General features: G+C 45.8%; 1 protein-coding gene across 7 annotated transcripts in view; it reads right to left on the bottom strand.

Moving 5' to 3' along the window:
- Positions 1-21,068, bottom strand: part of RALGAPA1 (Ral GTPase activating protein catalytic subunit alpha 1) — a 669,595-nt gene that overhangs the window by 115,387 nt on the left and 533,140 nt on the right. For all 7 annotated transcript variants that reach the window (XM_063947861.1, XM_063947860.1, XM_063947862.1 and 4 more), the window contains 3 exons: positions 15,232-15,303; positions 12,704-12,827; positions 10,324-10,479 (listed from right to left, as the gene is read on the bottom strand). In XM_063947861.1, coding sequence (XP_063803931.1) covers positions 10,324-10,479; positions 12,704-12,827; positions 15,232-15,303 — 352 coding nt within the window. The remainder of the gene's footprint in view (positions 1-10,323; positions 10,480-12,703; positions 12,828-15,231; positions 15,304-21,068) is intronic.

Raw genomic sequence — 21,068 nt, 5'->3', positions numbered from 1 at the left:
TATTAATAGCAGAAGTACGAGTTTTAGACTTCTATGATGCCATTGTCTGAGCAGGGCACATCATATACCAAATTAAAGGCCTTGGTCCGTAGATTTACGGAGTCATGTGGCAAAATGTCCACCTGCCATTTACAATGCATCACCATTGTGCTCTGGAAAATGTAAAAGTTGGTGAACTTTGGTGACCTGGAACATGTGATCTGCTGGCTGGTCTGGAAACTGTGACAGTTATTTGCAGTCACCCAGGGATTTTTTGACATTCGACTCCTAAGGGAATGAAAAGGGATTAAAATGTTCCGCCCAGCAAACCTCTGCGAAGTTAAAACCGGGCACATCAGTTTATTTGAACCATCCTCATTGGTCCAGGGTTAACATCGTCTTAAAAGTTCTGTGCGTTATTAGATAACCAACTAAAACCTTAGCTTTTCTTTGTATACTAAGTTGCCAGCATGCCTAGTTATGGCAGCAGTGTTAAGAGAAACCAACGGAGCTGCCGGAGAAATCTGACTTCTCCACAGACCCTTTACACGTTTTGGAGAAGCAGTAATAACTAGAGATGTGCACTTGAAATTTTTCGGGTTTTGTGTTTTGGTTTCGGTTCCGCGGCCGCGTTTTGGCAAAACCTCACCGAATTTTTTTTGTCGGATTCGGGTGTGTTTTGGATTCGGGTGTTTTTTTCAAAAAACCCTAAAAAACAGCTTAAATCATAGAATTTGGGGGTCATTTTGATCCCAAAGTATTATTAACCTCAAAAACCATAATTTCCACTCATTTTCAGTCTATTCTGAATACCTCACACCTCACAATATTATTTTTAGTCCTAAAATTTGCACCGAGGTAGCTGTGTGAGTAAGATAAGCGACCCTAGTGGCCGACACAAACACCGGGCGCATCTAGGAGTGGCACTGCAGTGTCACGCAGGATGGCCCTTCCAAAAAACACTCCCCAAACAGCACATGACGCAAAGAAAAAAAGAGGCGCAATGAGGTAGCTGTGTGAGTAAGATAAGCGACCCTAGTGGCTGACACAAACACCGGGCCCATCTAGGAGTGGCACTGCAGTGTCACGCAGGATGGCCCTTCCAAAAAACACTCCCCAAACAGCACATGACGCAAAGAAAAAAAGAGGCGCAATGAGGTAGCTGTGTGAGTAAGATAAGCGACCCTAGTGGCTGACACAAACACCGGGCCCATCTAGGAGTGGCACTGCAGTGTCACGCAGGATGGCCCTTCCAAAAAACACTCCCCAAACAGCACATGACGCAAAGAAAAAAAGAGGCGCAATGAGGTAGCTGTGTGAGTAAGATAAGCGACCCTAGTGGCCGACACAAACACCGGGCCCATCTAGGAGTGGCACTGCAGTGTCACGCAGGATGGCCCTTCCAAAAAACACTCCCCAAACAGCACATGACGCAAAGAAAAAAAGAGGCGCAATGAGGTAGCTGTGTGAGTAAGATAAGCGACCCTAGTGGCTGACACAAACACCGGGCCCATCTAGGAGTGGCACTGCAGTGTCACGCAGGATGGCCCTTCCAAAAAACACTCCCCAAACAGCACATGACGCAAAGAAAAAAAGAGGCGCAATGAGGTAGCTGTGTGAGTAAGATAAGCGACCCTAGTGGCCAACACAAACACCGGGCCCATCTAGGAGTGGCACTGCAGTGTCACGCAGGATGGCCCTTCCAAAAAACACTCCCCAAACAGCACATGACGAAAAGAAAAATTAAAGAAAAAAGAGGTGCAAGATGGAATTGTCCTTGGGCCCTCCCACCCACCCTTATGTTGTATAAACAGGACATGCACACTTTAACCAACCCATCATTTCAGTGACAGGGTCTGCCACACGACTGTGACTGAAATGACGGGTTGGTTTGGACCCCCACCGAAAAAGAAGCAATTAATCTCTCCTTGCACAAACTGGCTCTACAGAGGCAAGATGTCCACCTCATCATCATCCTCCGATATATCACCGTGTACATCCCGCTCCTCACAGATTATCAATTCGTCCCCACTGGAATCCACCATCTCAGCTCCCTGTGTACCTTTGTGGAGGCAATTGCTGCTGGTCAATGTCTCCACGGAGGAATTGATTATAATTTTTTTTAATGAACATCATCTTCTCCACATTTTCTGGAAGTAACCTCGTACGCCGATTGCTGACAAGGTGAGCGGCGGCACTAAACACTCTTTCGGAGTACACACTTGTGGGAGGGCAACTTAGGTAGAATAAAGCCAGTTTGTGCAAGGGCCTCCAAATTGCCTCTTTTTCCTGCCAGTATAAGTACGGACTGTCTGACGTGCCTACTTGGATGCGGTCACTCATATAATCCTCCACCATTCTTTCAATGGTGAGAGAATCATATGCAGTGACAGTAGACGACATGTCCGTAATCGTTGTCAGGTCCTTCAGTCCGGACCAGATGTCAGCATCAGCAGTCGCTCCAGACTGTCCTGCATCACCGCCAGCGGGTGGGCTCGGAATTCTGAGCCTTTTCCTCGCACCCCCAGTTGCGGGAGAATGTGAAGGAGTAGATGTTGACAGGTCGCGTTCCGCTTGACTTGACAATTTTGTCACCAGCAGGTCTTTGAACCCCAGCAGACTTGTGTCTGCCGGAAAGAGTGATCCAAGGTAGGTTTTAAATCTAGGATCGAGCACGGTGGCCAAAATGTAGTGCTCTGATTTCAACAGATTGACCACCCGTGAATCCTTGTTAAGCGAATTAAGGGCTCCATCCACAAGTCCCACATGCCTAGCGGAATCGCTCCCTTTTAGCTCCTCCTTCAATGCCTCCAGCTTCTTCTGCAAAAGCCTGATGAGGGGAATGACCTGACTCAGGCTGGCAGTGTCTGAACTGACTTCACGTGTGGCAAGTTCAAAAGGTTGCAGAACCTTGCACAACGTTGAAATCATTCTCCACTGCGCTTGAGACAGGTACATTCCACCTCCTATATCGTGCTCAATTGTATAGGCTTGAATGGCCTTTTGCTGCTCCTCCAACCTCTGAAGCATATATAGGGTTGAATTCCACCTCGTTACCACTTCTTGCTTCAGATGATGGCAGGGCAGGTTCAGGCGTTTTTGGTGGTGCTCCAGTCTTCTGTACGTGGTGCCTGTCCTCCGAAAGTGTCCCGCAATTCTTCTGGCCACCGACAGCATCTCTTGCACGCCCCTGTCGTTTTTTAAAAAATTCTGCACCACCAAATTCAAGGTATGTGCAAAACATGGGACGTGCTGGAATTTGCCCATATTTAATGCACACACAATATTGCTGGCGTTGTCCGATGCCAGAAATCCACAGGAGAGTCCAATTGGGGTAAGCCATTCCGCGATGATCTTCCTCAGTTGCCGTAAGAGGTTTTCAGCTGTGTGCATATTCTGGAAACCGGTGATACAAAGCGTAGCCTGCCTAGGAAAGAGTTGGCGTTTGCGAGATGCTGCTACTGGTGCCGCCGCTGCTGTTCTTGCGGCGGGCGTCCATACATCTACCCAGTGGGCTGTCACAGTCATATAGTCCTGACCCTGCCCTGCTCCACTTGTCCACATGTCCGTGGTTAAGTGGACATTGGGTACAACTGCATTTTTTAGGACACTGGTGAGTCTTTTTCTGACGTCCGTGTACATTCTCGGTATCGCCTGCCTAGAGAAGTGGAACCTAGATGGTATTTGGTAACGGGGGCACACTACCTCAACAAATTGTCTAGTTCCCTGTGAACTAACGGAGGATACCGGACGCACGTCTAACACCAACATAGTTGTCAAGGCCTCAGTTATCCGCTTTGCAACAGGCTGTGATATTTCATCTTCCTCGCAAAGGACTGTTGGACAGTCAATTGCTTGGTGGAAGTAGTAAAAGTGGGCTTACGACTTCCCCTCTGGGATGACCATCGACTCCCAGCAGCAACAACAGCAGCGCCAGCAGCAGTAGGCGTTACACGCAAGGATGCATCGGAGGAATCCCAGGCAGGAGAGGACTCATCAGAATTGCCAGTGACATGGCCTGCAGGACTATTGGCATTCCTGGGGAAGGAGGAAATTGACACTGAGGGAGTTGGTGGGGTGGTTTGCGTGAGCTTGGTTACAAGAGGAAGGGATTTACTGGTCAGTGGACTGCTTCCGCTGTCGCCCAAAGTTTTTGAACTTGTCACTGACTTATTATGAATGCGCTGCAGGTGACGTATAAGGGAGGATGTTCCGAGGTGGTTAACGTCCTTACCCCTACTTATTACAGCTTGACAAAGGCAACACACGGCTTGACAAATGTTGTCCGCATTTCTGGTGAAATACTTCCACACCGAAGAGCTGATTTTTTTGGTATTTTCACCAGGCATGTCAACGGCCCTATTCCTCCCACGGACAACAGGTGTCTCCCCGGGTGCCTGACTTAAACAAACCACCTCACCATCAGAATCCTCCTTGTCAATTTTCTCCCCAGCGCTAGCAACACCCATATCCTCCTCATCCTGGTGTACTTCAACACTGACATCTTCAATCTGACTATCAGGAACTGGACTGCGGGTGCTCCTTCCAGCACTTGCAGGGGGCGTGCAAATGGTGGAAGGCGCATGCTCTTCACGTCCAGTGTTGGGAAGGTCAGGCATCGCAACCGACACAATTGGACTCTCATTGTGGATTTGGGATTTCGAAGAACGCACAGTTCTTTGCGGTGCTTTTGCCAGCTTGAGTCTTTTCAGTTTTCTAGCGAGAGGCTGAGTGCTTCCATCCTCATGTGAAGCTGAACCACTAGCCATGAACATAGGCCAGGGCCTCAGCCGTTCCTTGCCACTCCGTGTGGTAAATGGCATATTGGCAAGTTTACGCTTCTCCTCCGACAATTTTATTTTAGATTTTGGAGTCCTTTTTTTACTGATATTAGGTGTTTTGGATTTTACATGCTCTGTACTATGACATTGGGCATCGGCCTTGGCAGACGACGTTGCTGGCATTTCATCGTCTCGGCCATGACTAGTGGCAGCAGCTTCAGCACGAGGTGGAAGTGGATCTTGATCTTTCCCTAATTTTGGAACCTCAACATTTTTGTTCTCCATATTTTAATAGGCACAACTAAAAGGCACCTCAGGTAAACAATGGAGATGGATGGATACTAGTATACTTATGGATGGACGAGCGACTGCCGACACAGAGGTAGCTACAGCCGTGGACTACCGTACTGTGTCTGCTGCTAATATAGACTGGATGATAATGAGATGAAATCAATATATATATATATATATATATATAATATCACTAGTACTGCAGCCGGACAGGTATATATATTTATTATGTAATGACTGATGACGGACCTGCTGGACACTGTCAGCTCAGCAGCACCGCAGACTGCTACAGTAAGCTACTATAGTAGTATGTATAAAGAAGAAAGAAAAAAAAAAAACCACGGGTAGGTGGTATACAATTATGGATGGACGAGCGACTGCCGACACAGAGGTAGCTACAGCCGTGGACTACCGTACTGTGTCTGCTGCTAATATAGACTGGATGATAATGAGATGAAATCAATATATATATATATATAATATCACTAGTACTGCAGCCGGACAGGTATATATATTTATTATGTAATGACTGATGACGGACCTGCTGGACACTGTCAGCTCAGCAGCACCGCAGACTGCTACAGTAAGCTACTATAGTAGTATGTATAAAGAAGAAAGAAAAAAAAAAAAACCACGGGTAGGTGGTATACAATTATGGATGGACCAGCGACTGCCGACACAGAGGTAGCTACAGCCGTGGACTACCGTACTGTGTCTGCTGCTAATATAGACTGGATGATAATGAGATGAAATCAATATATATATATATAATATCACTAGTACTGCAGCCGGACAGGTATATATATTTATTATGTAATGACTGATGACGGACCTGCTGGACACTGTCAGCTCAGCAGCACCGCAGACTGCTACAGTGAGCTACTATAGTAGTATGTATAAAGAAGAAAGAAAAAAAAAAAAAACACGGGTAGGTGGTATACAATTATGGATGGACCAGCGACTGCCGACACAGAGGTAGCTACAGCCGTGGACTACCGTACTGTGTCTGCTGCTAATATAGACTGGATGATAATGAGATGAAATCAATATATATATATATAATATCACTAGTACTGCAGCCGGACAGGTATATATATTTATTATGTAATGACTGATGACGGACCTGCTGGACACTGTCAGCTCAGCAGCACCGCAGACTGCTACAGTAAGCTACTATAGTAGTATGTATAAAGAAGAAAGAAAAAAAAAAAAACCACGGGTAGGTGGTATACAATATTATATATATATTATATACAATTATATATATATATATATATATATTAAACTGGTGGTGACTGGTGGTCAGGTCACTGGTCACACTATCAGCAACTTGCAAGTAGTACTCCTAAGCAGACAATCACAATATATATTATACTGGTGGTCAGTGTGGTCACAATGGCAGTGTGGCACTCTGGCAGCAAAAGTGTGCACTGTACGTTATATGTACTCCTGAGTCCTGCTCTCAGACTCTAACTGCTCCCCACTGTCAGTGTCTCCCCCACAAGTCAGATAATATACAGTCACACTATCTATCACTTCAGCAAGTAACTAGTACTCCTCCTAATGCTCCCCAAAATTACTACTGTGTCTCTCTCTACTGTCTCACTCTCTTCTCTATAAACGGAGAGGACGCCAGCCACGTCCTCTCCCTATGAATCTCAATGCACGTGTGAAAATGGCGGCGACGCGCGGCTCCTTATATAGAATCCGAGTCTCGCGATAGAATCCGAGCCTCGCGAGAATCCGACAGCGGGATGATGACGTTCGGGCGCGCTCGGGTTAACCGAGCAAGGCGGGAAGATCCGAGTCGCTCGGACCCGTGTAAAAAAACATGAAGTTCGGGCGGGTTCGGTTTCCGAGGAACCGAACCCGCTCATCTCTAGACTAATAACCCCATTTTTTTGCAAAAAAAACGATTAAATAACCCCTTTTTTTTTTGCAAAAAACTATGAAATAAGAAGTCATCACCACTTGATACATTGACCTAGAAGACTGAACTTAAAAAAACATCCGCACCATCCTCCCCACACCCCGATAATTATGACTACAGAACATATCGAAAAACCCATCTGGTCAATGTTCCTTCATAGAAGAAGCAAATTCAACAGTTTTCATTTATTGAAAGGTAAATGGGCCTAACAGAAGACTTTTCTTTTGAATCATTTTTCTTCACTGTAATGATGAGGAAAAGGAGTTGTCGTCTTTGTATTTCATATACACAGAAGGATCTGCAGCACACAGCTAGAGCCTGAGGCATGGCCAGATCCCAATACGCCACTGCTCTAATTTAATTAAAGGCATTAAACTCCATGCTGGGGTCAAGCAGTTCCCACTTCCTGCATCTTCTGCTTTCCAGCCAGTGCTCATTAATGTTCCCACTGACAGGATCAACACCTCTGAAGATGCATGTCTGAAGGAGCCGGGGGAGGATGTAATCTCTCAGTGTGCACCCCTAACAAGGGCGCAGGATCGGGAACCTTAACTTGTTATCACTAATGTGGAATTTATTGCACTCATCAAAAACAAATACTTATGCAGGCAGACTGGTTCAGATCTTCTGCTCATTATCACAAATCAGTGATCACATAGCACGCACCGATCCTTTTCCTAAGCGACCTGTCAATTACTAGCAATTATCACATTAAATAAATGCTGCTGAAATATGAAAGACACAGCAGCTCAGTTTAGGAAATCGTCAGTCTAAAAAGCGTAAAATATACTTGTACAGTATATGGGCTCTGTAGTTGGTAAAAAAAACTGAACCATGGTCTGGTAACTTAGAAATCATTAACAATATTCATTTCCAGAGATCAATAAGCACTTAGGTGAAGAAAACAGGGCCAATAAAACCCTAAATTAATGTTTTCAGATATAAACCATTAGGATAAATTATGATGATCAGTGTTATATGATGCTCCATTGCAGCTCTATATAAAAGTTAAGCATTACCTCCCCATATAATCACTGATGGGTTGGTATTGCTTGCCCAGTGGCCGGTATCCCGACCACCAGAATGCCGTCGGGGTGAGCGCAACATAGCTCCTTGCGGACTCGCTGCGTATGTCATGCTGCAGGCTCAGTGGCTTGTTGCGCTCGCCACAGGTTGTATTCTCACTCTATGGGGGAGATTCAAATGTTTGAAAAGTCAGTTGGGTGTCTGGTGTTACCGGTCTATTAGACCACCTGACTTTTCAAACATTTGAATCCCCCCCCATGGGTGTCATGGTGGCCGGGATCCCGGCATCAATATGCTGACCGCCGGGACCCCGGGTGCCGGGATCATAACTACATCCCTCACAGACAGCTGCTGCTCCTCCCAACTTTATAGAACTTCTTGATGGAATCATATAAAGGTAGGAAAATGGAGAAGGAGATTCTGTGACATTACTGGCTCCACCACTGTATATTATTATTATTATTATCATCGTTATCAATAAATTATATTTATAAAAGTGCCACAAGTGGTCTGCTGCAACAGTAGGACAGTACAGGGAACACAAAACATTGCATAACATTACAGTAACCACGACACAAACAATTAGCACCACAATTCTCAGCTCACAATACAACTGGGAAGCAAGGTGAGTGAGGGAGGGAGGAATCAGCAAAGGGTGGAACCTGTCACCAAAAGTGAGGGCACAAATAGCAGGAATAGAGCCACTGGAAGAGACGAACGGCTGTGAGCGAGCGGAATTCCAGGGTAAATGGCCAATGAGTAGCAAAGGCTGTTAAAGAAGTGCTAGAGCAGTGATCTCCAACCCGTAGCTCGCGAGCTACCAGTAGCTTGCCGTAGTATTTTCGGTAGCTCACAGAGCGCACAGGCTTGGACAGTCACTGGCACTCCTCCTCCCTTCATTTTTAATATGGTGCCAGCCGTTAGCTAATCAGAGCTCGTGGACCGGCAGTGGCGGCACCTGATTGGCTGCCGGACTGCAAGTTTTGATTGTCTCACTTACCGGCACCATATTTTAAATGCCCGCCGCTGCCGGACACTCTGTCACCATCTCCGCAGCCGCTCTCCGGACTTCACATGAGAGGCGCGCACAGCGTTCTCCTCCCCTTCTGTCCCTCATACAGGAGGAGCAGCAACGGCGGCAGTAGAAGATGCCAGCAAGGGTTAGCACTGTATCGGACACTGTGGGGGAACATTTTAACTGGCGCTGCGGGGGGCATTTTAAATGGCACTGCGGGGGAATTGTATCTGGCACTGTTGGGGGGCATTATTTGTGTCTCTGGCACTGCTGGGGGCATTATTTGTGTATCTGGCACTGCTGGGGGGCATTATTTGTGTATCTGGCACTGCTGGGAGGCATTATTTGAATATCTGGCACTGCTGAGGGGCATTATTTGTGTATCTGGCACTATGCGGGGGGGGGGGATTACTTGTAGTTGTGAGGCCACACCCACATTTGTGAGGCCACACCCACTTTCACAGGAACGTACGCACATTGGGGGGAGGGGTAGCTCCTTCAGAGGTTTTATTTTCCGAAAGTAGCTCACACCCCAATTAAGGTTGGAGACCACTGTGCTAGAGTGTATATGTATGACTCAACCAATCTGTATGATTCTGCAAACCAAGTCTGCGTAACAATCAGTGACTGTATATATGAATGTTTAGAAGCAGTATTTTGGGGAAGATCTACTAAGTCTTGGAGAGGGATAAAGAGGAGAGAGAGAAAAAAACAAAAAAACAACAACAGCCAATCAGCTCCTAACTGCCATGTTACAATCTGTGTTTGAAAAATGACAGTTAGGAGTGAGTTCCAACTTGTTCCAAAAGGGTCCTCACAAGTTCTAGGGATTCTCCTTTAACACCATGCAGATGGAATAGACTTTCAAAGGGCTCTCTTAGTTACTCCAATTAAGGTGTATCTGTAAATGGCTGACAGAGGTTTAAAACCAGCACCCTTTTTATACCCGGGATGAGAAGGAGCATCGACTGCACCACTGCTAGGTCCGAAACTGAGTGAGCATGCTTAGATGGACTAGTTAGAAGTGAATCTAGAACACTGAGTGCTCCACAGGGACCGCTAAAATTTCTAGATATGGACACCCTTCCTATCCTTAACTCTCTTAAGTAACTGCTCTGCTGACATCCCCTCCTTCTATACTTAGGTCACTTTGCACTTGACTTCTTGCTCAGAGAAGGAGGGAAGAGCAGAGTTCACTTCCCGTTGATATCAGAACAAGTCTAAGTGAACCCCACCTATTCTGCTCATATAGCATGCTTCAGGTTTACTGTGACCAGTCCTATAAATCACTTCATCCTTACCTTTTTTGTTAGGCAGTCATCAGAATCAGAAAGCATCCTTGTGGAGACGTGAAACATGACTTCCATAATAGAGGTGGCAAAATAAGGCGTGCTCAGCCCAGTGCTCTTGTTCCTCTGCAGTCCTCCCAGAAAGCCACAGTGGTTAGCCAGATTCACCTGCAGAAAGGAGACATATTTAGTGAGCCTAGGCACCCTGATTTTATTAGAATTTTTTATTTTGTGACCTTCAACAATAATTTGTTTTAAAAACTTAATGTACTATAATACGTTATGCATCTACTGTTAGACTAGCTGTAACTGCTATAATCTACAGTATATAAATACTAAAAGTGAAAATATGTATGTTTGCCATAGGCTCCTATATGGCTTGACGGATCTGGACCAAACTCTGTACACCTACCCTTCATTATCCAATCTAAAATACTGGCAGGGTTTAAACTACAAAAATACACTCCTTTCAGGGCCTTGGCAACATATATATATATATATATATATATATATATATATATGTTTGCTTGTCTGTACAGTTATGAATTCGGATACCCCTGCAACGATCGGGATAAAGTAAATGTGGGCTGGTCCAGTAGGATTCAGGTAAGGTTTTAGGTGAGTTAGAGTCCCATTTGGACCAAACGGCAGAATGCGCCAGAGAGAACTGTGACCCAGGGAGCCTGTTGCGGGTTTTCCACTGGATGGATTTGCAAGAAAACTTCACAAAATGGTAACATTGTATCCCAGAAGACATACAGTACTACCGGGTTGGGGTCCCAGTCGGACCTCTCGCTGGTGTACGCTGGCCAGAACTTTGACACAGGGAGCCGGTTCTGAGCCTTCCACTGGATGGATTTGGATGAAAACTTTAAAACTGTAATAACAGGCAAAAATGACCATAACTGAATGGGCAGTATTCAATTCTTTCCACCCCCTTATACACCAGTTTTGTTTCTGCTGACGGGCGTGGTATCATCATTTCAGCTCATTACCCCCGGGGTAGCGAGGCGCCCTAACCCTTCACGCAGCTAAACCGGAATACTATAGATGTGATATGCACAATTACAGGGATCATGGGCATCAATGATATATCATTCAAGTACCGCCAAATTACCTGAAATAACTGAATGAAATCACCATTTATCAATTAACTAAAATAACAGACAGAAATGGAGGTGGGGAGACAAAACATGTTGTACTGAAAAAGCCTTGTAATAACAATATTGATAACACAAGGAAAACTTTAAACTCATCTCACAATGGAAAAGTGATTATAAAACTGAACAGAAAGAAAAGCTGGAGATCAGGGCTACTGGCAACCATACTTGCCTACCTGACCCTCTCCATGAGGGAGAAAATGCTCTGTTCCTGGACTTTCCTGGTAATGTATGATTGCCATCACCTGTGGTGAGCTAGTTAATTGATAAGAAAGGTGTTTCACCACAGGTGATGGTAATCATACATTACCAGGAAAGTCCAGGAACAGAGCATTCTCTCCCTCATGGAGAGGGTCAGGTAGGCAAGTATGCTGGCAACACCCCAAAAACAACACTGGGCAGCCACCTCATGGGTGTGTTGGGAGAGCTACTAATCACTTTTAATATGTTGACAGTTACATCCAACTCATTGATAACTTAGTAACTGGAAAATGTAAACCTGAGTAACGCCTGGCACTTCAGCTAGTAGAGTATATAATCTAGAACAGTGCTTCTCAACCTCGGTCCTCAAGTTCATCTTTTCCAGGTCACCTAGCAGTTGAACAGGTGTATTCATTACTTACTGACACATTTTAAAAGACCCACAGGTGGAGCAAATTATTACACTTGCAATCCTGTGAGGAGACCTGGAAAACATGAACTGTTGGGGGTACTTGAGAACCACTGATCTAGAATATACATAAATGAATATTAGCAAAGCAGCAGGGGGTTCTTCCCTGTGACCTCTATACCCTATAGCTTGTGAGCAGGGTCTTCCTACCTCTAAGATTTTCTGTTATTACCCAGTTTTGTTTTAACACCATTGTTTCCAATTGTAAAGCGCAACAGAATTTTGTACGCTATATAAAAAACGGTCAATAACTTAATAATAATACTAATAGTTCCAGTCATATGGATCACAGCTGCTTGGAGAACGCGCCGCCCTCTTTGTGTATTCTTGATGTAACGTAAAGGTCCACGCTGCAGTATTGATGACCGATACAAGGGGAAAAACCCCACAACACTGCCAGTTAGGAAGAAGGCAGAATTAGGGCAAAAATAAACAAATTAATAAGTAATCATGGCTAGACTTCCTGCATTAGGACACACTTAAAGAACTAAATATCTGGTAATAAAACTGAAAACAGAAGCAAAAGTATCAAAATTTAAACCAGCAACTGAAGTGTTACTACCTCCCATCCAAGCCCAGCCACGAAGTCCTCATAGTCCTGACTGCCACCGGTATTGGACAGTATGGAGTGCTTGTCTTCCTGGCCGTCAGCAATGTAGAAAACAGCTATTTTGTGCGTTTCACGACTGTTGAAGAAGGAAAAACATAAAAGCCTCAGTCTCAGTGTCTACCTAAACTGGAGTACAGTAGCTGCTGACTGTTGTAGGGTGCAAGTGATGCTTTTACAGGGGCCCAGCGCTCACAACAGTTATGTATATACCGCCAGCAATTATGCTGCCGCTGATACCTTTGTATTATGGTTGGATTCCATGTAATCTGCTTAAAAAAGTGAGAGGTGGTATATAACATTAGTCTAGAGCAGTGGTTCTCAAACTCGGTCCTCAGGACCCCACACAGTACATGTTTTGCAGGTAACCCAGCAAGTGCACAGGTGTATTAATTACTCACTGACACATTTTAAAAGGTCCGCAGGTGGAGCTAATTATGTCACTTGTGATTCTGTGAGGAGACCTGTAAAACATGCACCGTGTGGAGTCCTGAGGACCGAGTTTGAGAACCTGTGGTCTAGAGGTTCCCAAACGCGGTCCTCAAGGCACACCAACAGTCTAGGATTTAGGTATATCCATGGCTCAGCATAGATGGTTAAATCAAATTGACTGAGGTGCTAATTAAGTCACCTGTGGCCAAGCATGGATACATTTAAAACCAGGACCGCTGGGGTGCCTTGAGAACCGCGTTTGGGAACCTCTGCATTCGTCTATTTTCCACAATGTTGCGATTCTAAACCTCAACCCTCAAGTTTTCCCAACAAGTCATGCTTGATGGTTTCTGCCTGTGAAAGCAGGTGGAATAATTACTGACCCAGCTAAATAGACTACCTCACCTGTGCATGATTATAGAGATTCACAAACATGACCTGTTGGTGGTGCTTGAAGACTGGAGTTGAGAACCCCTGTCCTAACATTTTCATAGATACATATTATTAGATGCCAACCTATTAGGTTTTAAAATTGTGGGAGTGCTGTGAGGTATCAATGCTATCCACTGTTCCACTATGCTGATCATGCCTTAAGAGGTATTTAACTGAATAACTACAGTATAATGTTGCTGCTGTTCTAATCCTCAAATTAAGAGATCTAAAATATATGATGAATTTAGTCACCAAATTAGATCAGCTTCGGAAAAGGTACAGATACTAACAACCAAATTAATACATGGTACAAAAACTGTAATCAATGATGCAGGCTGTCATGGTCAACTTAGCCCCTGAGGAAAACCAACAAAGAGTTGGTCGAAATGATCGTTGGGCGGGCTGCTACCGCTGATACCTTTGGATTATGGTTGGATTCCATGTGATCTGCTTAAAAAAGTGAGAGCTGGTTATATTTTGCTTTTTTTTTGGTAAATCTAATACTATATATATATATATATATATATATATATATACAGGTTGAGTATCCCTTATCCAAAATGCTTGGGACCAGAGGTATTTTGTATATCGGATTTTTCCGTATTTTGGAATAATTGCATACCATAATGAGATATCATGGTGATGGGACCTAGATCTAAGCACAGAATGCATTTATGTTTCATATACACCTTATACACACAGCCTGAAGGTAATTTTAGCCAATAATTTTTGTAACTTTGTGCATTGAATAAAGTGTGTGTACATTCACACAATTCATTTTATGTTTCATATACACCTTATACACACAGCCTGATGGTCATTTAATACAATATTTTTAATAACTGTGTGTATTAAACAAAGTTTGTGTAAATTGAGCCATCAAAAAACAAAGGTTTCACTATCTCAGTCTCATGCAAAAAAGTCCGTATTTCGGAATATTCCGTATTTCGGAATATTTGGATATGGGATACTCAACCTGTATATATAATATTTTATTTATCTTTTCCCCCCTTTCTCTGCATGTCTTTGCTACCATTATACATCTTGTACCTTGTACTAAGAAAGTCCTAATGTGATCTTGATTACAACTAATGTGGATGTGCAGTAACTGCTGTACAGATCTATAAACAGTGTCAGAAGTTAAACTGCTGGTTATACCAGTGATGGCAAACCTCTGCATTCTGGTCTATTTATGAACTAGAAGAAAATGAATATCCATGGAAAATGGCATTTTTGCAGAGCATACTCATTCATATGTGAAAGTAAACAAAAAAAAAAGCAAGTAACTGGGCAAAACCATGCTGCACTGCAGGTGGGGCAGATGTAACAGGTGAGATTTAGATTTGGGTGGGGTGTTTTCAAACTGTGCAGTGTAAAAATGAAGCAGTCTAACATTTGTCGGCTACATGCAAAAGCAGACTGTATTTACCCTGCACAGAAAAAATATAAATGGATTTGCTCCGCTTGCATTGCAAAACGGTTTGTTACAGATACAAACTTACATAATTTTCTGACTTGCTTTCAAATGCGAATTAGGCGGAATGTGCCTTTACTATTTTAAATGCAATAGTACTTCAGTAATCAGAAACACACAACATGGCAAGTGCAACAGCTCTCACCATTGCCTGGAATCAAGATTTCTCAGCTCCCGAAGCAATTTCTCATTTTTCTTTAGAAGGTGAAAATTTCTCCTGAAAAATATCATGCACACAATGAAGATCCTTTATAATCTTTACAGACTTATGTGTACACACACCCACCCAGTTCAGCTGTCAATCACCGCCGGCCGCCGCAGCAGGTGTACGGGCGGCACACAGCGACGCGCCAATATATCTTTAGATGTATTGGCCGTCGGCTGTGCTGCAGGGCTGACGTGATACATCTGTGAACGACGGAGTTCACAGACGTATCGGCCGTACACACTGGCCGACGGACCCGCGATATATCGGCCTTTCAAGAGAATGGCCGATATATCGGCCAGTGTGTACCCACCTTAAAGGTGTGTACAAGCAATATGTCTGTGAAAGACGTCTTTCACAGATATATTGCATCTGCTGTGCAACACAGCAGATGACCAATATATCTGCAGATATATTAGTGCATCTTTCAGTGTGTATGAACAATCCCCATCTGCATATATAGCTGCAGATAGATTTAACAGCAGATATATCTTTAAGATATATTGGTGCATCTTTCTGTGTGTATGAACAACCACCATCTGCAGATCGATTGAACTACAGATATATCTGCCAGTGTGTACCCAGCTGAATACACACCGGTCAGATCTATCTGCCGACCAAGCGCAGGTTCAGGTAAGCATATACACTTACTGATTGGCTGCTTGATATGTCAGTCCTGACATCACAACTGTCCAGCTGTGATGTCAGTCCTTGCAGGCAATGTACGGGCGGTAGGCGGGTACGCACAGCCAGATATGCTGATATATCGGCATCGGCTGGGCTGCAGGGCTGACATGATATGTATGTGAACATCATTATTCACATACATATCGGGAGTACATACCTGGCGACCCGTTCATGACATATTGTCCGTTCGATCTAATGGACAATATATATTGTCCACACTGTGTACCCAGCTAAAGAGCTCTGCAACCAGTACAGTCTGTTCCAGCACTCTTACACAAAGAACTTTAGGGTTTGTATAACCACTGCCCACTGAAAACGCCTACTGTACAAATTTCTGCTTTGCATGGACAAAACCCTTTAGAGGAGATCATACCTAAGGGTGGGATGCGGTAATGTGACTGGCGGGTCGGGAGACCACTGGTCACATTACCAACGCCGGGATCCCACATGCTCAATAGCCCGCCGGTCGGCATGCCAACCACTAGAGACTATTCCCACTCGTGGGTATCCACGACACCCATAGGGTTGGAATAAAACCTGTGGCGAGTGCAGCGAGCACAAGGGGCTTCATTGCGCTCGCCCCTCCCGCTGGCCATCTCAAAGCCGAGATCCCGGCATCGGTATGGTAACCGGCGGTCTCCTGACCACCGGTCACACAAACCCAACCCCTAAGGGTTTACAGTATTCCCAATTACCAAGTTCTCCTCATGTAAATCTGTAAATGTTGTCATGCATATTAATAAAGCAGGACTTAGCCATTTATACAATGATATTCATTCAAATTCAGTTTACAGGTGTAGGCTATAGCTTTATCAGGAACAATGGGAGGTGACCCCAATAGGAAAATAAAACACATTCATTAAAAACGAGATTTATGGTAAGAACTTACCGTTGTTAAAGCTCTTTCTGCAAGGTACACTGGGCTCCACAAGGAATAACATCGGAGTGTAGAGTAGGATATTGATCCGAGGCACCAACAGGATCAAAGCTTTCACTGTTCCCAAGATGCTCAGCGCCCCCTCCTCTATAACCCTGACTCCGTGCACAGGAGCTCAGTTTTCGTTAACCAGTCCAATGCAGTAGTAGGTAAAAGAGGCGACAATCGCTAGTAGCCACATACACTACACTCACGACAGGAGAGGGTGTCAGCAGCTAATGCCATACCAACCCAAAGAAGCTAAGTGCGTCAGGGTGGGCGCCTTGTGGAGCCCAGTGTACCTCGCAGAAAGAGATTTAACAACGGTAAGTTCTTATCATAAATCTTGTTTTCTGCTGCGGGGTACACTGGGCTCCACAGGAAATAATATCAGGGATGTCCTAAAGCAGTTCCTTATGGGAGGGGACGCACCGTAGCGGGCACAAGAACCCGGTGTCCAAAGGAAGCATCCTGGGAGGCGGAAGTATAGAAGGCATAGAACCTTATGAACGTGTTCACTGAAGACCACGTAGCCGCCTTGCACAATTGTTCAAGGGTCGCACCACGGCGGGCCGCCCAAGAAGGTCCAACCGAATGAGTAGAATGGGCTTTGATGGTAGCAGGAACTGGAAGACCAGCCTGGACATAAGCATGTGCAATTACCATTCTAATCCATATGGCCAAGATCTGCTTGTTAGCAGGCCAGCCACGTTTGTGAAAACCAAACAGTACAAAAAGAGAATCCGACTTCCTAAAGGATGCAGTTCTCTTCACATAGATATGGAGAGCCTGCACCACATCCAAAGACCGCTCTTTGGACTACAACTCGGGAGAACTAAAGGCCTGAACCACAATCTCCTGGTTAAGGTGGAAGGAAGATACCACCTTAGGTAAATAACCAGGGCGCGTTCTAAGAACTGCCCGGTCACGGTGAAAAATCAGATAGGGGACTTACAGGATAATGCACCTAAGTCCGAGACCCTTCTAGCAGAGGCAATAGCCAGCAAAAATAAAACCTTAAGGGAAAGCCACTTAAGGTCTGCAGACGCAAGAGGTTCAAACGGATACTCTTGCAAGGCCTCCAGAACCACTGAAAAATCCCAAGGGGCCACAGGTGGCACATAAGGAGGCTGAATCCGTAACACCCCCTGAGTGAAAGTATGATCATCAGGCAGGGTAGCAAACTTTCTCTGAAACCATACAGACAAGGCAGAAATGTGAACCTTGAGGGAGGCCAGACGAAGGCCTAAGTCCAGACCCTGTTGTAGGAAGGCCAAAAGTTTGGCCGTACTAAACTTGTAAATGTCATGGTTATTAGACACGCACCAAGTAAAGTAAGAATTCCAGACCCTATGGTAAATCCGAGCAGAAGCTGGCTTACGGGCCTTCAACATAGTTTGAATGACCGCCTCAGAAAAACCCTTGGCCCTCAAGACGGAAGCTTCAAGAGCCACGCCGTCTAAGCCAGTCGGGCCAAATCTTGGTAAACACAAGGGCCCTGAACGAGGAGGTCTGGTCGTTGTGGAAGTAGAAGGGGACGATCTAGCGAGAGGCCCTGTAGATCGGAGAACCAGTGGCATCTGGGCCACGCCGGAGCGATCAGAAGTAGTATTCCTCCTTCTTGCTTGAACTTCCTTATTACTCTGGGCAGGAGTGACACCGGAGGGAACACGTATGGCAGCTGAAAGTTCCATGGAATTGCCAGTGCGTGCACGAACGCTGCTTGAGGATCCCTTGTCCTTGCTCCGAAGACCAGAACCTTGTGATTGTGTCGAGACGCCATCAGGTCCACATCTGGAAGGCCCCACCTGTCCACTAGGAGTTGAAACACTTCTGGATGGAGGCTCCAACACTTCTGGATGGAGGCTCCACTCTCCGGTGTGCACGTCCTGACGACTGAGAAAGTCCGCTTCCCAGTTTAGGACCCCCAGAATGAACACTGCCGATATGGCTGGCAGATGGCGTTCCGCCCACTGAAGAATCCGTGATACTTCCCTCATTGCCACGCGGCTTCGAGTGCTGCCTTGATGATTGATGTATGCCACCGTGGTGGCATTGTCCGACTGTACCTGAACAGGTCTGTTCTGTGTCAAATGCTGGGCCAAGTTCAGTGCCTTGAACACTGCCCGCAGTTCCAGAATGTTTATAGGGAGGAGAGACTCCTCCTTGGTCCACCGACCCTGAAGGGAGTGTTGATACAACACCGCGCCCCAACCCCTCAGACTGGCATCCGTCGTCAGAAGGACCCAGTTGGAGATCCAGAAGGGACGACCCCTGCTCAATCGTTGGTCCTGAAGCCACCAGCTTAGTGACAGACGGACTTCCGGAGACAAGGAGATCATTTGAGATCTGATCCGGTGAGGCAGGCCGTCCCACTTGGCCAGAATCAACTTCTGAAGAGGGCAGGAATGGAATTGAGCGTACTCCACCATGTCGAAGGCCGACACCATGAGACCTAGTACTTGCATTGCCGAATGTATCGACGCTTGCGGACGAAAGAGGAAGCATCGAATCTTGTCCTGAAGTTTCAGGACCTACTCCTGAGACAAGAACAACCACTGGTTGTGAGTGTCCAACAATGCCCCCAGGTGCACCATGCTCTGAGCAGGGACCAGGGAAGATTTCTTCCAGTTGATGAGCCACCCTTGAGTTTACATTAACTGGATCGTCACATCCAAATGACGTAGGAGGATATCTGGGGAGTTCGCCAGGATCAGTAAATCGTCAAGATACGGGAGGGTCCTGATCCCCTGATGGCGTAGTACAGCCGTCATTACCGCCATGACTTTGGTGAGTACCCGCGGAGCCGTGGTCAAACCAAAGGGTAACGCCCGAAATTGGTAATGAAGGTTGCCCACCGCAAACCTCAGGTACTGCTGATGTGACATTGCAATAGGAATATGCAGGTAGGCATCCTGTATGTCCAGGGAGACCATATAGTCCCCAGGCTCCAAGGCCAGAACAATAGAGCGTAGAGTTTCCATACGAAATTTGGAGACACTCACAAACTTGTTCAAAGAATTGAGATTGAGAATGAGAATGGGCCGCGAGGACCCGTTCGGTTTCGGGACTAGAAAAAGCGGTGAATAGTACCCCTTGCCTCTCTGAGCCAGAGGCACCTGTACTACCACTCCTGTGTCCAGGAGAAACTGTACCGCCGAATGAAGAGTTTTTGCCTTCACCGGATCCGGAGGGACGCCTGCCAGGCAAAATCGATGAGGGGGACGTTTCATGAAGGATACGGAGTAACCTCGAGTGACGACTTCCCGTACCCAGGCATCTGAAGTGGTCTTCAACCATTCCTGGGCAAACTCTAGAAGTCGGCCCCCCACGTCATGCGGCAGGCTTGTCTGTTTTGGAAGCCGGCTGACGGGCAGCCCAGGCCCGCTTGGGTCTGGGCTCAACAGGTTTGGAAGTAAGAGCTTGTCTCGGGTACGCCTTTCCTGGAGGACGAAAGGGGCAAGAGAAAGTACTTTTAGCCTTCGGCACCGAAGGTGCCGTACTCGGTAGGCAAGCTGTTTTAGCAGATGCCAAGTCAGCCACAATCTTATTGAGGTCTTCCCTGAAAAGAATGTCTCTCTTAAAAGGGAGCAGCTCCAGATTTTTCTTAGAATCCAGATCCACAGACCAGGATCTCAACCAAAGGATACGTCGAGCCAAGATGGACGTAGTAGCAGCCTTGGCCGCCAGCACCCCGGCATCGGAAGCTGCCTCCTTAAGATAATGAGAAGCCGTGGTAATATATACGAGACATTGTCTAGAAAGATCAGAAGCGTTGGAAGGTAGCTCCGCCTCCAACTCCTGAGCCCATGCTTCAACAGCTTCAGCAGCCCATGTCGCTGCAATGGTTGGCCTATGCACAGCGCCTGTAAGGGTGTAAATCACCTTTAAACAACCCTCCACACGTCTATCCGTCGGTTCCTTCAGAGAGGTGACGGTAGTCACTGGCAGAGCTGAGGAAACTACCAATCTTGCCACCTGGGAATCTACAGGCAGAGGAGCTTCCCAATTTTTACTTAGCTCCGCAGAGAGAGGAGAGCGAGCCAACATTTTCTTGTGCGGCGTGAACTTTGTTCCTGGATTTTCCCAGGATTCCTGACGTATGTCAGCCAGGTGCTGAGAATGAGGTAAAACTTGTTTAACCACTTTCTTACGTTTAAATCTGTCCGGATTT

Source organism: Pseudophryne corroboree, chromosome 12 (assembly GCF_028390025.1).
Source record: "Pseudophryne corroboree isolate aPseCor3 chromosome 12, aPseCor3.hap2, whole genome shotgun sequence".
NCBI classification, from domain to species: Eukaryota; Metazoa; Chordata; class Amphibia; order Anura; family Myobatrachidae; genus Pseudophryne; species Pseudophryne corroboree.
The sequence above is the reverse complement of the archived record's forward strand: the minus strand, read 5'-3'. Positions and strand labels throughout refer to the sequence as shown.